Source organism: Vipera berus (genome assembly GCF_964194415.1).
Source record: "Vipera berus genome assembly, chromosome: 13".
In the NCBI taxonomy this organism is placed as follows: domain Eukaryota; kingdom Metazoa; phylum Chordata; class Lepidosauria; order Squamata; family Viperidae; genus Vipera; species Vipera berus.
Window position 1 is genome coordinate 8002395 of NC_138216.1, and position 14511 is coordinate 8016905.

Genomic DNA, 14511 nt, shown 5'->3' on the forward strand with positions numbered 1-14511 from the left:
GGGGACCTATTTTGATTAGGATTCCAGTTAAGGATAACACTAATTTCTCCATCATTAAATTTCATGTTGTATACCTCCTTGGAAGCCAATTTGGTGGCGTGGTTAAGGCACCAGCCTAAAAACCAGGAGACTGTGAGTTCTAGTCCTGCCTTTATCCAAAGCCAATTGGGCGACCTTGGGCCAGTCACTTTCTCTCAGCCTTAGGAAGCAGAGAATGGCAAGCCACTTCTGAACAACCTTGCCAAGGAAACTGATCAGGCAGTGGCCAGGAATCATCAGTGAACTGAATGCATCCGAAAGTTTAAATAAAATAATAAAATATAAAATGAAATAAAATTGTTGTAATTTCCCCCCCCCCCCATTTTGCTCAAATGTCACCATTTTCAAATAGATAATCAGGGTTAACTCGCCAACCTTTTGAATGTGAAATCTTTCAAGGCCTTTGAAATGTTGCTGGAAAGGATAAATGTTTTGCGGTTTCGTATGAAGCAATGTTGGGATTTTTAATCAGGAAAATGATATTTTTGCAAAGGAGAGGAACTTAGCCCATTAGCAGAACTGGCCTTCCCTGACTTGGGGCATTCCAGATGTGAGTGCAGCTGCCAGGCAACTAACTATAGGTTGTGGGGGAATATAGCAAAATGGGAATGGGTTGAACTAAATATATCAGGGGTGTATCCCGTACTTAGAATATAGAAGCATAGGGCTGGAAGGGAACTTAAGAGATCATGCAGTCCAACGCCCTGCTCAAGTAGGAGATCCTACACCATTTTGGACAAATGGCTGTCCAATCTCTGAATCGTTGCAGGATGTAAGCCGTTCCGTGTAAAGCTGCCTTTTGCAATTGACTGGTGAGGATTTTGTCAATGGTGGAAGCCTCTGAATTCTTTAGCCACGATTTTAAGCAACTCAATTTGTAGGCTCTTCTTTCAAATACCGTTGCAGGAACTATCTGCCTCTTAGAGCTGGGGGGAAAAATGCAGTCCAGCTGGAATTCTGCACCTGGAAATGTGGAAGAGGGTGTCACCCACCTATCTCCAGCAGCAAAATATCTTCTGCCATCCTTGTTCCAACCTAGGAACTTAGGAATTCTTTTCCTTTCTTTTCCTTTCCTTTCCTTTCCTTCTTTCCTTTCCTTTCCTTTCCTTTCCTTTCCTTTCCTTTCCTTTCCTTTCCTTTCCTTCCTTCTTTCTTTCTTTTTCTTTCTTTCTTTCTCTCTCTTTTTTCTTTCTTTCTTTCTTTCTTTCTTTCTTTCTTTCTTTCTTTCTTTCTTTCTTTCTTCTTCCTTCCTTCTTTCCTTCTTTTTCTTTCTTCCTTTTCTCTTTCTTTCTTCCTTTTCTTCCTTTTCTTTCTTTCTTTCTTTTTCTTTCTTTCTTTCTTTCTTTCTTTCTTTCTTTCTTTTTCTTTCTTTCTTTCTCTTTCTTTCTTTCTTTTCTTTTTCCTTTCCTTTCCTTCCTTTTCTTTCTCCCTCTTTTCTTTTCTTTCCTTCCTTCTCTTTCCTCCCTTCATCTTCCTCCCCTTATCCCCCCCCTCTGTGTGTCTCCCCCCCCCACACACACACACACGCACAGAGGAAGGCCTCAAGGGCCTTGAGCAAAGAAGGCTGAGTCAGGCACTTTGTTTGGTGTGCAACTTTTAATCAGGCCAGGAAGGAAATACTGCTAAACGGATTTTCAAGGAGCGGCTGGGGAAGGAGAGAGCAAAAAGGCCAGGCCAGCTCCTGCAGAAACCCTGCAGAGAAGCTTCAAAGGGGGACGCAGGAAAAATGGGAGAAGCGACATCTGAAAGCCCTCTGGTGCAACTGGATGCAAATCTTCTTAGGATCGCTGCCACCCATCACCTTCTCCTCATTCTGAACTTTTTCCAAAAACCTGGTGACAGCCAGAGGGATGCAAGTGGTTTTTTTTTTCCTCTTTTGGGGTGGGGGAAGCATCCCACGATGCAGGAGGCTCTGTTGTGGGGGGGGGGAGGGGGACCCAGGCGTTCAGTCTGCAGCTGTGGAAACAGAAGCGGGAGCAAAGCGTTGAAGGAGCAGCGAGCACAGCACAGCTCTCATCAGCGTTAAAAGAAAAACTCTCGAGCAAAGTTGACCAGTTGTGTCAAAAAACTTTTTTTTGCAGCGGCTGCAAATGGGAAAATAAAATAAAAATCCCCCCCTTTTTTTCTTAAAAAAAAAGGAAGTCTTTTTTCTTCTTCTTTCTACTAAAGGAAGTGTCAACGCTACCGCTTCGGCTGGGAAAGGAACAAGCAGAATATTCTTTGGAGATTGAATGAATGGGAAGTGATAAAATGTCAAGCTTGTGAGAATGGCTACTGAGGATTTAACAGAATGGCAGAGTTGGAAGGGACCCTGGAGGTCATCCAGTCCAACCCCCTGCTCAGGCAGGAAAACCCTATACCATTTCAGACAAAATGGCTGTCCAGTCTCTTCTTAAAAACGTCCAGTGTTGGAACATTCATAACTTCTGGAGGCAGGTGGTTCCACTGGTTAATTGTTCTCACTGTAAGGAAATGTTCTGGCATCCCATGGTTTTGTGATCAAAATCTGAGTCCTTGGCAACCAGCATGTATTTATGACAACTGCAGCACCCAAGATCCAGCCAGCTTCCGAGAAGCAACTCAATAGAGGAAGCCGATCACTTAACTGCAGTGATTTTGCTTAACGACTCTGGCAAAAATGTCATCAAATGGGGTAATACCACTGAACATTTCACCTGGCTTAGCGACGGAAATTCTCCACCCAAATTTGATCGTACCGTGTAGTTTAGGAAAAGCCCCAAAGTGCCTGGGATCAGAATAAGCCACGAGTTAATTATCTTTGTCCACAGAATTTGGCTTGGTAGACACTCTGCTTATGCTCAGAGGTCTTTGGGAAGTCTCCTCCCTGAAAACCAAAGAGAAGGACCCCGCTTTTTCAAAAGGCAACTGGGCGTTCTTTGTTTTTCCTGGAAGATGTTTCGCTTCTCATCCGGGAAGCTCCTTCAGTTCTGAACTGAAGAACTGAAGAAGCTTTTTGGATGAGAAGTGAAATATCTTCAAGCAAAACCAAGAGAAGTCCAAGTTGCCTTTCGAAAAAGCACCTGTGGGTCAACCATGACCTGGACGACTGAGAATCTCCGTAGATAAAGAGAGGGCCTTCGCCTTTGATTAAAATCAGGGTCTCCAGATTAGAAAAGGACTACTTTCTGATATTTACTTTACTTTGGCAGTTACTGAACTGGTCATGAGGTGGGCCGGGTGTCAAATCATCACGCTCTTGCAATTTAAACCAAATCCTACGAAATTCTACCATTTCTTTTTTTTTTTTTGAGGCAATAGCGGCGGAATCTTGCAAAATCTGAGGGACCTTGTGAAATCTTACCAACTTCAGATATTTCTACACGAATTACTTACTTACATCAGTCACATGCCTCCCATTTCTTTACACGAAGAAGCAACTTAAAGGAATATTAAAGATGCCTCAACACCGTAGGTCCTCTACGTTTAAAACCCATCTCTGCCAGATTTTACCCTTTTTGATCATTGCATTTATCTTTCTTTTTTGTACACAGGCCGTCCTCGACTTATACCAGTTTCATTTAGTGACCTAAGAGACTTAGGACCGTTTTTCACACTGATGACCTTTGCTGCCTCCCCGTGGTCACATGATCAAAATTCAGACGTTTGGCAACTGGCATGTGCTCATGACTGTTGCAGTGTCCCAGGGTCATCTGATCCCCTTTTGTGACTTTCAGACAAACAAAAGCCAAATGGGGAAGCCAGATTCATTTGACAACCGTGTTACTCACTTCACAAATGCAGTGTGCCAACTGTCCAACTAACAGACCCAACGAAAGAACTCTTCAAGGCATTTAAGTCCCAGCAGGCTAAACGTTATTGGCTGTAGCCTTTCAGAACGGAAGAAACAAAACCAGCTCTGAGGTTTCCTGCGGGAAAGCTTGCTTAGCTAAAAGATAGATGCCCAGGCCCCCACCCACTGGGGGTTCACATGGTCCAATGGTGCTCTTCCATTTTCTTATGGGAACAGTTCACTTCTCCATCGAGCACCTGCAGCAATGGCCTTGACGTGCTGCAGGCTCTCACGATCCGCGAATAGCTTTCTTAGCATTCCATTTCCTCCCTTCATGTTCTACCCCTCCCCGCTTTTTCTACGGACAAATGAGGAAGCTAGCAGGCATCGTGGCCATGCATCCTTGATAGACTGATTCATTCAACGACTGTGGCGAGAAAAGCCGTAAAATGGGGCAGACTCGTTTAACAAACGTTTCCCTTAGCAACGTAAATTTTGAGCTCCCTTTTGGTCGTAACTCAAGGAGTACCTGTCCTGGCTCTCCAATGCAATTTTTCTGCTTCCTGAAAGAACGTAACGTGCCTCTGTGTAACTTTGGACCCTAACCAGGAGGCGGGGTGTGTCTTTCAATCTTTTAGCTGCCTGCCAACACAAAACCCCCTCTGAAGAACTTTAGTTGTGGAAAGTCCTCTGGATGATGCTTAGACAGGTGGTCCTTGACTTACAGCCATCATCGGGATCAAAATTCCTGTTGCTAAGCAAGACGGTGATTGAGTTGCATCCAATTTTACAAACTTTCTATGCAATAGAAGTGAAGCAAATTGCTGCAGTGAATCACGAGGTCATTAAATGAATCCAACTTCTCCCACTGACATTGGGAAGGTCACACACGGCGACCACATGACCCTCAGCTGTTGCAATTGTCACAAATACACGCCAGTTGCCGAGCGCCCAGATTTTGATCATGTGACCATGGGGAACGCTGCAATGATCAGGAAGTGCGAAAAGTGGTCCCAGCTTACTTTTTTTCCCCACTGCCTTTCTAACTCTGAACGCTCACTAAACGAACGGTTGTAAGCTGAGGACTACCTGGGATGGTTGTCAAGCATTGCTTGTCAAGGATCTGAATTCTGATTGCGCGGGCAATGCTGCGACGGTCGTAAGTGAAGGACCAATTGTAAATCGCTGTTTCCTGTGCTCTCGTAACTTTGTAAGCTCGCTAAACAAACACTTCTTAAGTCAAAGGACCAAACCGTAGGAAGGAACGTTGTGGGGAGGAAAAAGCATGGAAAAGTATAACGGGAAAATACCTTGGAGAAAATTGCTGTTTGAGGGTTTTCTCCATTAAAAATTGAATAAGGCATTAGACATCAGAGAGCATCATACAAAAGGCAGAAAGACCTACTCACCAGGCACTTTAAGTCTATAATTTGCCAGTTGTTCCAAGTCTGCAAGAGAAAAAGTAAAAATAGGAAATGAGACAATAAATCCTTACTGGGCAGTATATGCAAAGTTCCATATCTAGAAATGTACCAGTATTTTAAAACTGAAGGCTCCTTCATGCTCTCTGAGCTTGGTTGTTTTCTTAACACACATTTCATGACCTAAACTAGGTAACATCATCAGCCCTAGATGATGAACAGAGCGCTGATGATGTTGCCTACTTCGGTAATGAAATGTCTGCAAGAAAAGAACTAAGCCCAGAGCATCGAGGACCCCTCATTTAAACGCTGAAACTACAAATATTCTCCTTTACTTGGTTCCATTTTAAAACTGAGCTGCTAACGTGTCTCTCAAAACTGGACTGCTGTTACATCTTGAAAGGTACTACAGATGCGGCTGTCCAAATTAGATCTCCGACGTTGACTGTTCTTGTTTTAGGATGAGCCATCGTTTGGACAGGCTTGAAAATTGCGTATCTGTTGTTTAGTCGCCTGGCTTTCTGTTTCAAAAATCTGTTTAGATGGTTCTACAAGAATTATTACTAAATCACCCTGCAACCTTTTGTTCCATTGCCTTCAAAGTAATATAAATGTTGGTTCATACAGCAGGCCGAGCCTATTTTCTCCCCTTTGGGCTTGGGATGAGGTATCGGTTAGATTTAGAACATAGAACATAGAATGATAAAGTTGGAAGGGACCTTGGAGGTCATCTAGTCCAACCCCCTGCTCAGGCAGGAAACCCTACATCATTTCAGACAAATGGCTGTCCACTCTTTTCTTAATCATTCTAACTGTCAGGATCCTTCCCGCGATTCATCCGCTCGCTATTTTCTTTACCACTCAGTCTGCTCGTGAGGCTGCTTGGGAAGAGGCAGCTGCGGTCGTCTCCTCACATACACTTCCGTGTCAGCAGTCTCTTGCACAGCTTGCTCTGCAGGACAATGGAGGCGGGGGGGGGGAACCAAACCAAAGAGGTTAATTCACACTCCAGCATCTCAATAACACAAGATCCACAGGTTAATAGCATACATCCCCAAATGCTAACCCGCTGTCGGTATTTTTTTACACGCAGGCACCAAAAACATTGCACGCGACACGTCTATTTCCAAAACATTTCACGTGAGAACCGGTTTGGTGCAGTAGTGGTTAAGGCAACCAGGCTAGCAACCAGGAGATGGTAAATTCTAGTCTTGCCTTACTGGATGACTACGTGAAAGCTGGCTGGGTGACTTTGCGTCAATCGCCCAGAGACTGCGAGTTCTAGTCCTGCTTCAGGAACGAAAGCCAGCTGGCTGACTTGGAGCCAATCACCAGGAGATGGTGAGTTCTAGTCCTGCCTTACTGGATGACTTCGGATCCGTCCCTCTCTCTCAAGCCCAACCCACCTCACAGGATTGTTGTTATGGGAAAAATAGGAGGAGGAAAGAGTATAAAGCAATAAAGGTGGGATAGACATCTAATCAGCAAATAAAATAAATGTAGCTTTAGTCATCAGATCCCCGGCTCATTTACCCACTACTAAAAGATGTATGACGGTAACACAGATGGGCCCAAGATGGAGGGGGCTTCCATAAGTTGCTCAGTGAAAATGGATGAACTGATCCAGAGATATTTTCTTTGGGACCCTTTCATATCCCCAGTTACTAGACACTCCACGCTATTCCAGTCCAATTTTTTTTGTCTATAGTCTGTTCACATGTTCCTCTGCTTCCAAGGTCTTTCTATTATGTGGTTCCAATAAATAATGCATTCCTTCTATTATGAGCTTCTGTCAAAACCCCCGTCTCAAACAATGATGGGAAAGTTTACACCGTTTTTTAAAACAAATGGTCTTTTTTTTCACGTGAAGAAAAACCAGGAAATAGCGGACAAAGTTCAACCCAAATGAAAAATGAATGATTGTGGAACAGGCTGCTGGCCAACATCCTCCTCAAAATTGATGGGTCTAGAGGGTGACGAACTGATGCCATTGTTGAAAATGGCCTTGCGATTAAGAAGGGGCCAAAATATCACTGGTTATTTATGCCAGATCAGAACTAGATGACTCTGTAGGTAGATTTAAATTCTGGTTAATCCTGTAATCATTTATAGGGAGAATTGTTGCATAAACCATAAGAACAAGATAACTCAAGTATGCATGCTTGATGTGTGTTTAAAGACTTGCCAAGTCTCACAAACACACCTTCTTTCAACAACCTACTGCTGAATCCAGGAGAGGAGATTTGTTCAATACATAATTTCCAGATGTGATGGCTTCCCCATAATGTAATCCACCGTTGGCTATGCGGTTCAAATCCCACTTGTCGGGAAAATCAGGAAAAATAGCGCAAACATTTCACTCTTTCCCCAATTCCAGTGACTTTTCCCCCTTGTCTTGGATTCCGAGTTCCACTTTTCTAGCCACCGTGGCTGAGGAGAACGGTATTATAGTCCAAAATTAGGAGGGAGTGAAGCTGGGCAAAAGATACACTTTTCAAGGCATGCAAACGCGCTCAAGGATTCTGTGAGCACCTATGAAATTTGTGATGCCAACGGGGACTTACCAATTTCATCCAAGATATTCTGCTGAGCAGTATGGTGAGCTTTCTCCTGTTCGTTTAAAAAGAGAAGGTGGGAAAGAGAGAGAGAGAGAAAAAAAAGGCACACATTAATTGGAAGCTTTGGAAGATAGAACCACAGAGCTGGGAGGGACCCCTGGAGGTCTGCTAGTCCAACCCCCTGCTCCAAGCAGGAGCCTTACGCCATCCCAGTCAAAGGGTTGTCCAGTCTATTTTTGAAAACCTCCAGGGATGGAGCAGCCTCAACTCCAAGAGGCAAGCTGTTCCGCTGATTAATTGTTCTTACTGTCAGCAAATTGCTGCTTACTTCCAGGCTGGATCACTCTTTAACAAGCTTCCACCCATTACATTATGTCCTGCCGTCTCTCAATTAGGCTGCCAACAGGATGAACTTTCAACCGACACAAATAGCAACTGAAATATTAGTCCTGTATTTCTGCAGGGCATCGTGTTTGGGGGTTGGGGGGGGGGAAACTAGTTTATACCTTCTGGGATGGCTAGCTTTTTCTAACCACGGCTTAGGTGAAATCTGAGCTGTTTCATCTTCAGACTACGCCAGCCCTGTTGAAGATGTTAAAAGGAGAGGAAAATGCAAAAAGCCGGTAAGCATTTATTTTTTATTTTTAGAAGCCCGTCTGGTGCTAAATACATTGCAGTGACTCCAGTTTGACCTACTTCAGGTTGGGGGCTTTTAAAGGCATGGCTGCTATGCTGGGTTGAATATTGGATCCGCCAGCAAGGAGGCCAGCCTGGCATTCTTGCAGAAGGTTAACTGAAATTTAATGCTTGCAATTGAACTGCTCTCTTGGCTAGATCTCTTCACTTATGCTCTCTCATCTACCTATCGTGAGGTTTCCGGGCAAAGTGAGAAATATAGAAATCTTTTCTGGAGACCAAACAGTCAGTCAGAAGGGTAGCTAACCCATGGGAAAAGAGGGCATAACCGTTCACATAGATACAGGTAGTCCTTGACTTATGACCACAACTGAGCCCAAAACGTCTGTTGCTAAGCGAGACACTTATTGAGTTTTGCCCTGCTTTACGACCTTTGTTGCCACAACTGTCAAGTGAATCACCGCAGTGGTTAACAACATGGTTCTTAAGTGGATTTGGCTTCCCCATTGACTTAGTGTGCCAGAAGGTCACCAAAAGGGATCACGTGATCCCGGGGCACTGCAACAGTCCTAAACACGAGTCCGTTGCCAAGGGTCTGGATTTTGATCACGTGGCCATTAGGGATGCTGCAACGGTTGTAAGTGTGAAGAGTGATCATCAGTCACTTTTTTCAGCGCCGTTGTACTTTTGAAAGGTAATTATAAGTCGAGGATTATCTTTATTAGCGAACGGGAAACGGGATCGCGTTGCTGGGATGCATGGAAGAAAGAGAATTTGGCTTCCAAGGTTAGGAGGGGGTAGATTCAAAAGAAATCAAGTCACAGCCATCCAAATCAACGGAACATCCAAAGCAGTTTCCAGTCAGACTATATCAGAATTAAGCTTTGATTGAGGGAAAGTGGAAACATAGTTAATTTTTATCTTGAGGAGGGAGCAAAGTCTATTGCGTAGGACGGTGTTGCTGGTAAGCTATCTGTGTGGTGTTTGAATTGCTGGGATTATTCTGCATGCATTTAAATGCCTTTAGTGTTGCTACTGGATATCATCTGATTTAATCTCACTCCTCTTACCAAGAGTTTCATTTTATACCAGCAACTTCCATCTTGGTATTGGGTGGTTGTCTTGGGACTCTTGCTCCCACCAGCACGTCTTTCACACTTGGCCCAGCCAGCATGCATATTTTTAAATGGCCAAGTTTGTTGCTGGCTGGGGTACCTCTGGGATTTGAAGTCCACCCATCTTAAAGTGGCCACATTCGGAAAACACTATGCTAGCCCTACCATTGCTGTTCACCTATTTCATTTCATTTCAACCCCCATTGCAACATTACACAGCACTGTGCAAAAAGCATTTGAAAATGATGGTGTTGGGTTGGTCTTTCCTATTTCTCCACTAAGATTACTCTCCCAAGCTGCTACCCATCATCCATGAATGATGGATGGAATCTATAAATCTTCCTCTTTCTTTCTTTTTTTTTTCCAAATAGCACTTAGCTCTTGTTGGTGGGTTTAGCTGTGTAAACAGAGGCATTCAGAGCTGGAACGCTGGAAATAGAAGGAATTATTAACTCGACATGACACCATTTCTGCAAACGTGAATAGCCACGCGGAAAGGTGTCATCTGAGGAGTGACGTTCTAATGGGGGTCAAGGAGAGAGAAAAATCTTTCAAGGGTTAAAGAAAGAATTCTGCCCTACTGTAAATATGCCTCCATTTTCTTCTTGTTGGAAATGTATAATCTGACCGACGGGCTAATGATTATAGTTAATGAAACAGCGCAAGTCTTTATGGGAGACCAAAACAGGAACAATTTGATAGTGCAAGCATTCAGTAACAGCATCCAGGGATATGTGATTTTTTTTTCCATTTTTATAATTAAACCCTAGAAACATGATTATTTTTAATTAAAAAAAACCCATAATCCGTCTTAAGAGAACCTTGTCTGTCCTATGGTTGAACTTTAAATACATCCATGACCTTGATTCAATACATAAATGCACTGGAGGTTTTTTAAAAAGAGAGTGGACAGCCCTTTGTCTGAAATGGTATAGAGCAGGGGTAGGCAACCTTGGCTCTTTTATGACTCGTGGACTTCAACTCCCAGAATTCCTGAGCCAGCATGGCTCAGCTTGGAAACCTCTCCCTTTTCCCTCAGCGTGGCTGGCTCAGGAATGCTGGGAGTTGAAGTCCACGAGTCATAAAAGAGCCGAGGTTGCCTACCCTTGGTATAGGGTCTCCTAATTGAGCAGGGGGCTGGACTAGAAGACCTCCAAGGTCCCTTCCAAGTCTGTTATTCTCTTCTGTTGTGTTCATAAGTCAGGTTAGAGGAGTAGATTTTTTTTCAAAACAGAGAAACACATGCCCATTAATATGGAAATTACCCTCTGGTTTAACGATTCCTGATGATCTCTGTCATGGAAAAAAATAAATGATCTCATGTTGACGGGAGAGTTAAGATACCGTCATGTTAAGATCTGGCATGTTTAGCTATGGCTTGTGAAATAAGCCAAAAGTGGATCTATAGAACACATGGAGCCATAAACCACACTTTACAAACCACATTGGAGTCCGTAATGTACTTTGATTGGTTTCTGCCCTGCAGGTCACAGAGCCTTGAGCCGCCCTAAGCTGGAATGAACCTGTTCAGTGATTTAGTGGTCTTCCTCCTTGTGCCAAGAGGGATCAGAAGGTGCATTAATGGGTCACGCTGAAACAGATATGGAGGACATGATAAATATTCCATGCCCGACTCTATAATCTGGATGTCCATTTTAGGAGAGCATGGCTTGATGGCCATTAAAGTTGGGCTGAACTTCAAATAGTCTCTTTGGGATTTGTTCATCAAGACAGGCGGGATAGGATTTGTACTAGATCAGACAGCAGATCTGCAAATAAGTAAAGAGTTAGTTAAATAGAAGGAGTAATTTCTACAACCATGACCTTCTCTCTTGTTAAATATATATATGGATGGGCTATATGAGATGCAGTTGTCTTAACAAATCTTCTTGCAGCAACCCAGGCCGGTTATAGATAGGGTTTACACATTGTGATAGGACCCAATTTATCTAATCATGGTTTACTGGTGAGGTTCACATGATCTGTTAAATCTGATGAGCAAATACACTACCCAGGTTAGCAACGCACAGTTCTGTAATCATTTAATATCCTGTGCCCAAACAAAGAGGCCTATATGACAGGTTAAGAATGAAAAGTCATCATATAACCAGCAAAGAAAACATCTAGGTTTTTCACTATCTGTTGAACCACAAATAACTAAAATTTGCCTAGATACTTGTGGCCAGGACCACAGTTTTCTCCATGCTAATATAAGGTACTGAAGGCTAGGGCATCAGAAAACATGAATGAAACCACCTGGATGCTTTGGAATTGCGATGTTGGAGAAAATAAAGTTGAGGAAACCTCTATCGCCCAAAGAACAATATGAAAAATCAAAATGCTTGCTGGAAATCTAGTAATGATGCTAAAAGCTTAAATATTTTGGACCCCTTGACAGTAACTGAAGAAGACCCGGGATGCTTGGAAAAATCGCAGGCTCTTGGAAAAGACATCAGCAAAACACCTAATACCACCAGCCTGAATTTAGGAAATCTCATAGGCAGTTATGGATGACAGTTCTGGAGAAAAGGATAGCCTTCAACCCATGAAAATTCCAAAGCGGTTGAACGATGGAACAACAAAAATGCAAGAGGTGACTCAATCCATGCAGTTACCTCAAAGGTGGATAAGTAGATTGGGGAAGGTATCCCCAGTCTGAATGACCTTGTTGGTTACGCCTTGAAGGCTGAGGACCTCAGAGATTCCATAAAACTGAAGTCCACCCCCTCTGTTATGCTTTATCTCATTTTACCTGGATTTGATTGTGGCTCACCTGGTGCTCTTTTCCTGCAGTTTCCCTCTGGTGGGCCCTGTGTTCAGGGTGAGGATGCTTCTTGTGGGTATCTGGGCTAAACAAAAGACTGGTTAGCTTCTGCATGGAGGCCTCCAGCTCTTCTTCCGTGTATTCCAGAACTTTTCCGGCACTGCTGACAACCTGACTGTAGGAGGTTGAAGGCTTCTCATCATCTGGCTTCTTGATCCCATCATCTGGCTTCTGCTTCATCAAAATAAGTATTAAGACAAACAAAATCATGCACAGGCAGACAACCCAGAACTCTTCCATTCTAGTAGATTCAGGAACCTCACTTCAGCCAGAACTTTGAATATTGCCGCGGTAAAGAGCAAACTCGGTGCTGGGTTGAGCAACTTTTCACGTTTTTTTTTAGTAGGGGGGGGGGGAAAGCTTACAATACTCCAAATGAAGAGCACAAATAAAATCTGTTCCACCGGATATTTTGGGAAATTGAAGTGAGAACTTCCTTGCTTAAAGAACTTTCGTCCACCTTAGATGTTCTTCACCAGCAAACACAGCCGAACCTTAAATCGTATGCAAGTTACAGAATCTTTTTCTTAGATTCTGAGATGGTTTGTTAGTGAATTAAAAAAAAGCTTGTTTCCATATTCTCATAAAGCCATTTTGCCGTGGCTGCTTCCTTGCTCACTGGTAAATGCTAGGCGATTCTTCAGACCAGCGAGATCCGTTCCCCAGCCAAAAATATCAGTCAGGTTCAGGAATGGTTCCCACAATTGTCCACAGCTCCTTTTGATATTTCAAATGTACAAGTCCGACAATGTTTAAATAGCCTTGTGTTTTATTTTCAAAATCCAAGATTTCTGTCCGGAATACTTTGATTTAGTTCATACGACTTGTAAATCAATTAACCAAAGGATGCTTATTCAAAAATGCTGTCCTTTAAAAAATATATATATACGCAGAAATGAAGATACAAGCTAAAGCTACTTTTAAAAACGATTTGCCAAGCAAGAAGACCCAGCCTTTTGAACTGTAAGTACCACCAGAAATTAGAAATCTTGAAATCTCTTGAATTTATCTCCAAGGATATTTGCTCGTCAAGAAGTGGATGTCAGTTGCTTTATATGGTTATTGCTCTTTCTCCTCTGACACTCCTTTTTTCAGACCCCTCCACATAGCTATTCCATAGGAAACTAGTCAATGGGCCAATTAAAATGTGGCACCCACCCCCATCTTTAGCCAATCCAGGAAGAGGGTCACTATCTATCATTCATCATTGCAAAGTCGGTCTCAAGGGCCAAAAAGTGAATGAGAAGGGCTAGCGGCTGGAGATGAATCTTGCAAGCCAAACTTGCAAGCTGAGCTTTCTGCCAGACGTTTTTTGTTACTGTTGAGAGAATGCCAGAGCGATATCAAGATACTGCCTATATTTTCAATTTTATACCTGACTTGCTGACCGCTCAGTCACAGCTTTTAAAATAGCCTGTTCCTACAACCGAGCTTCTTTCCTTAACCACCTCAACGTTTTTAACAGATGCAGAAAAATCACCAAACGCGTACGGGGCTTGGAAGCAATTCAAGGCGCAGGCAGTCCTCGGCTCACGACCACAATTGAGCCCCCAATTTTTGGTTGCTAAGCGAGACGTTTCGAGTTTTGCCCTATTTTACGACCCTTTCTTGCCCCCGTTGCTAAGTGAATCACTGCAGCTGTTAAAGCTAGTAACACGGTTGGTAAGTGAATCTGGCTTCCCCATCGACTTTGCTTGTCAGGAGGACGTAAAACGGGATCACGAGACCCCGGGACAAGGCGACCATCATAAATATGAGTCTGTTGCCAGGCCTGTCAGTTTTGATCCCATGACTGTGAGGATGCTGCAACCGTTGTGTGAAAAATGTCACTTGTTTCAGTATTATTAACTTTGAACGGTCACTAAACTGCTGCAAGTCACATCTTTCTAGATGATTGAAAACACTTAAGGTACTCTGACTTTAGAGAATGAACTTATCAACTTAAGGTAACCAGCTGCATATTCGAAGTCCTTTTTTGGGGGACCCCTTGGGATAAACTAACAATGAAAATATGGCACCCACGATTTATCACTTGTTGCTTGTACACCGAGAGCTTCTGCACTGGAGACAAATTCCTTGTGTATCCAACCACACTTGGCCAATAAAGAATTCTATTCTATTCCATTCTTACTCTACATTCTATTCTATTTTATTCCATCTTCTATTT

At 43.2% G+C, this 14511-nt stretch overlaps 1 protein-coding gene across 1 annotated transcript; it reads right to left on the reverse strand.

Moving 5' to 3' along the window:
* Nucleotides 1-610: 610 nt before the first annotated feature.
* On the reverse strand, nt 611-13438 carry LOC308674091 (uncharacterized protein). The gene is made up of 5 exons (XM_081338290.1): nt 12294-13438; nt 7776-7821; nt 6070-6163; nt 5200-5238; nt 611-1995 (listed from the first exon to the last, which is right to left on the reverse strand). Coding segments are annotated over exons 1-4 (432 nt in total). The 5' UTR covers nt 12585-13438; the 3' UTR covers nt 611-1995; nt 5200-5237.
* Nucleotides 13439-14511: the final 1073 nt, after the last annotated feature.

What these genes read in the sequence shown, in the direction of transcription:
- LOC308674091 (XM_081338290.1), bottom strand. Translation starts at nt 12,584, where the DNA reads ATGGAAGAGTTCTGGGTTGTCTGCCTGTGCATGATTTTGTTTGTCTTA. An exon ending in CTGCAGGAAAAGAGCACCAG is followed by an intron (nt 7,822 to 12,293) that starts GTGAGCCACAAT and finishes TTAAACGAACAG; the next exon opens with GAGAAAGCTCACCATACTGC. An exon ending in GAATATCTTGGATGAAATTG is followed by an intron (nt 6,164 to 7,775) that starts GTAAGTCCCCGT and finishes ATTGTCCTGCAG; the next exon opens with AGCAAGCTGTGCAAGAGACT.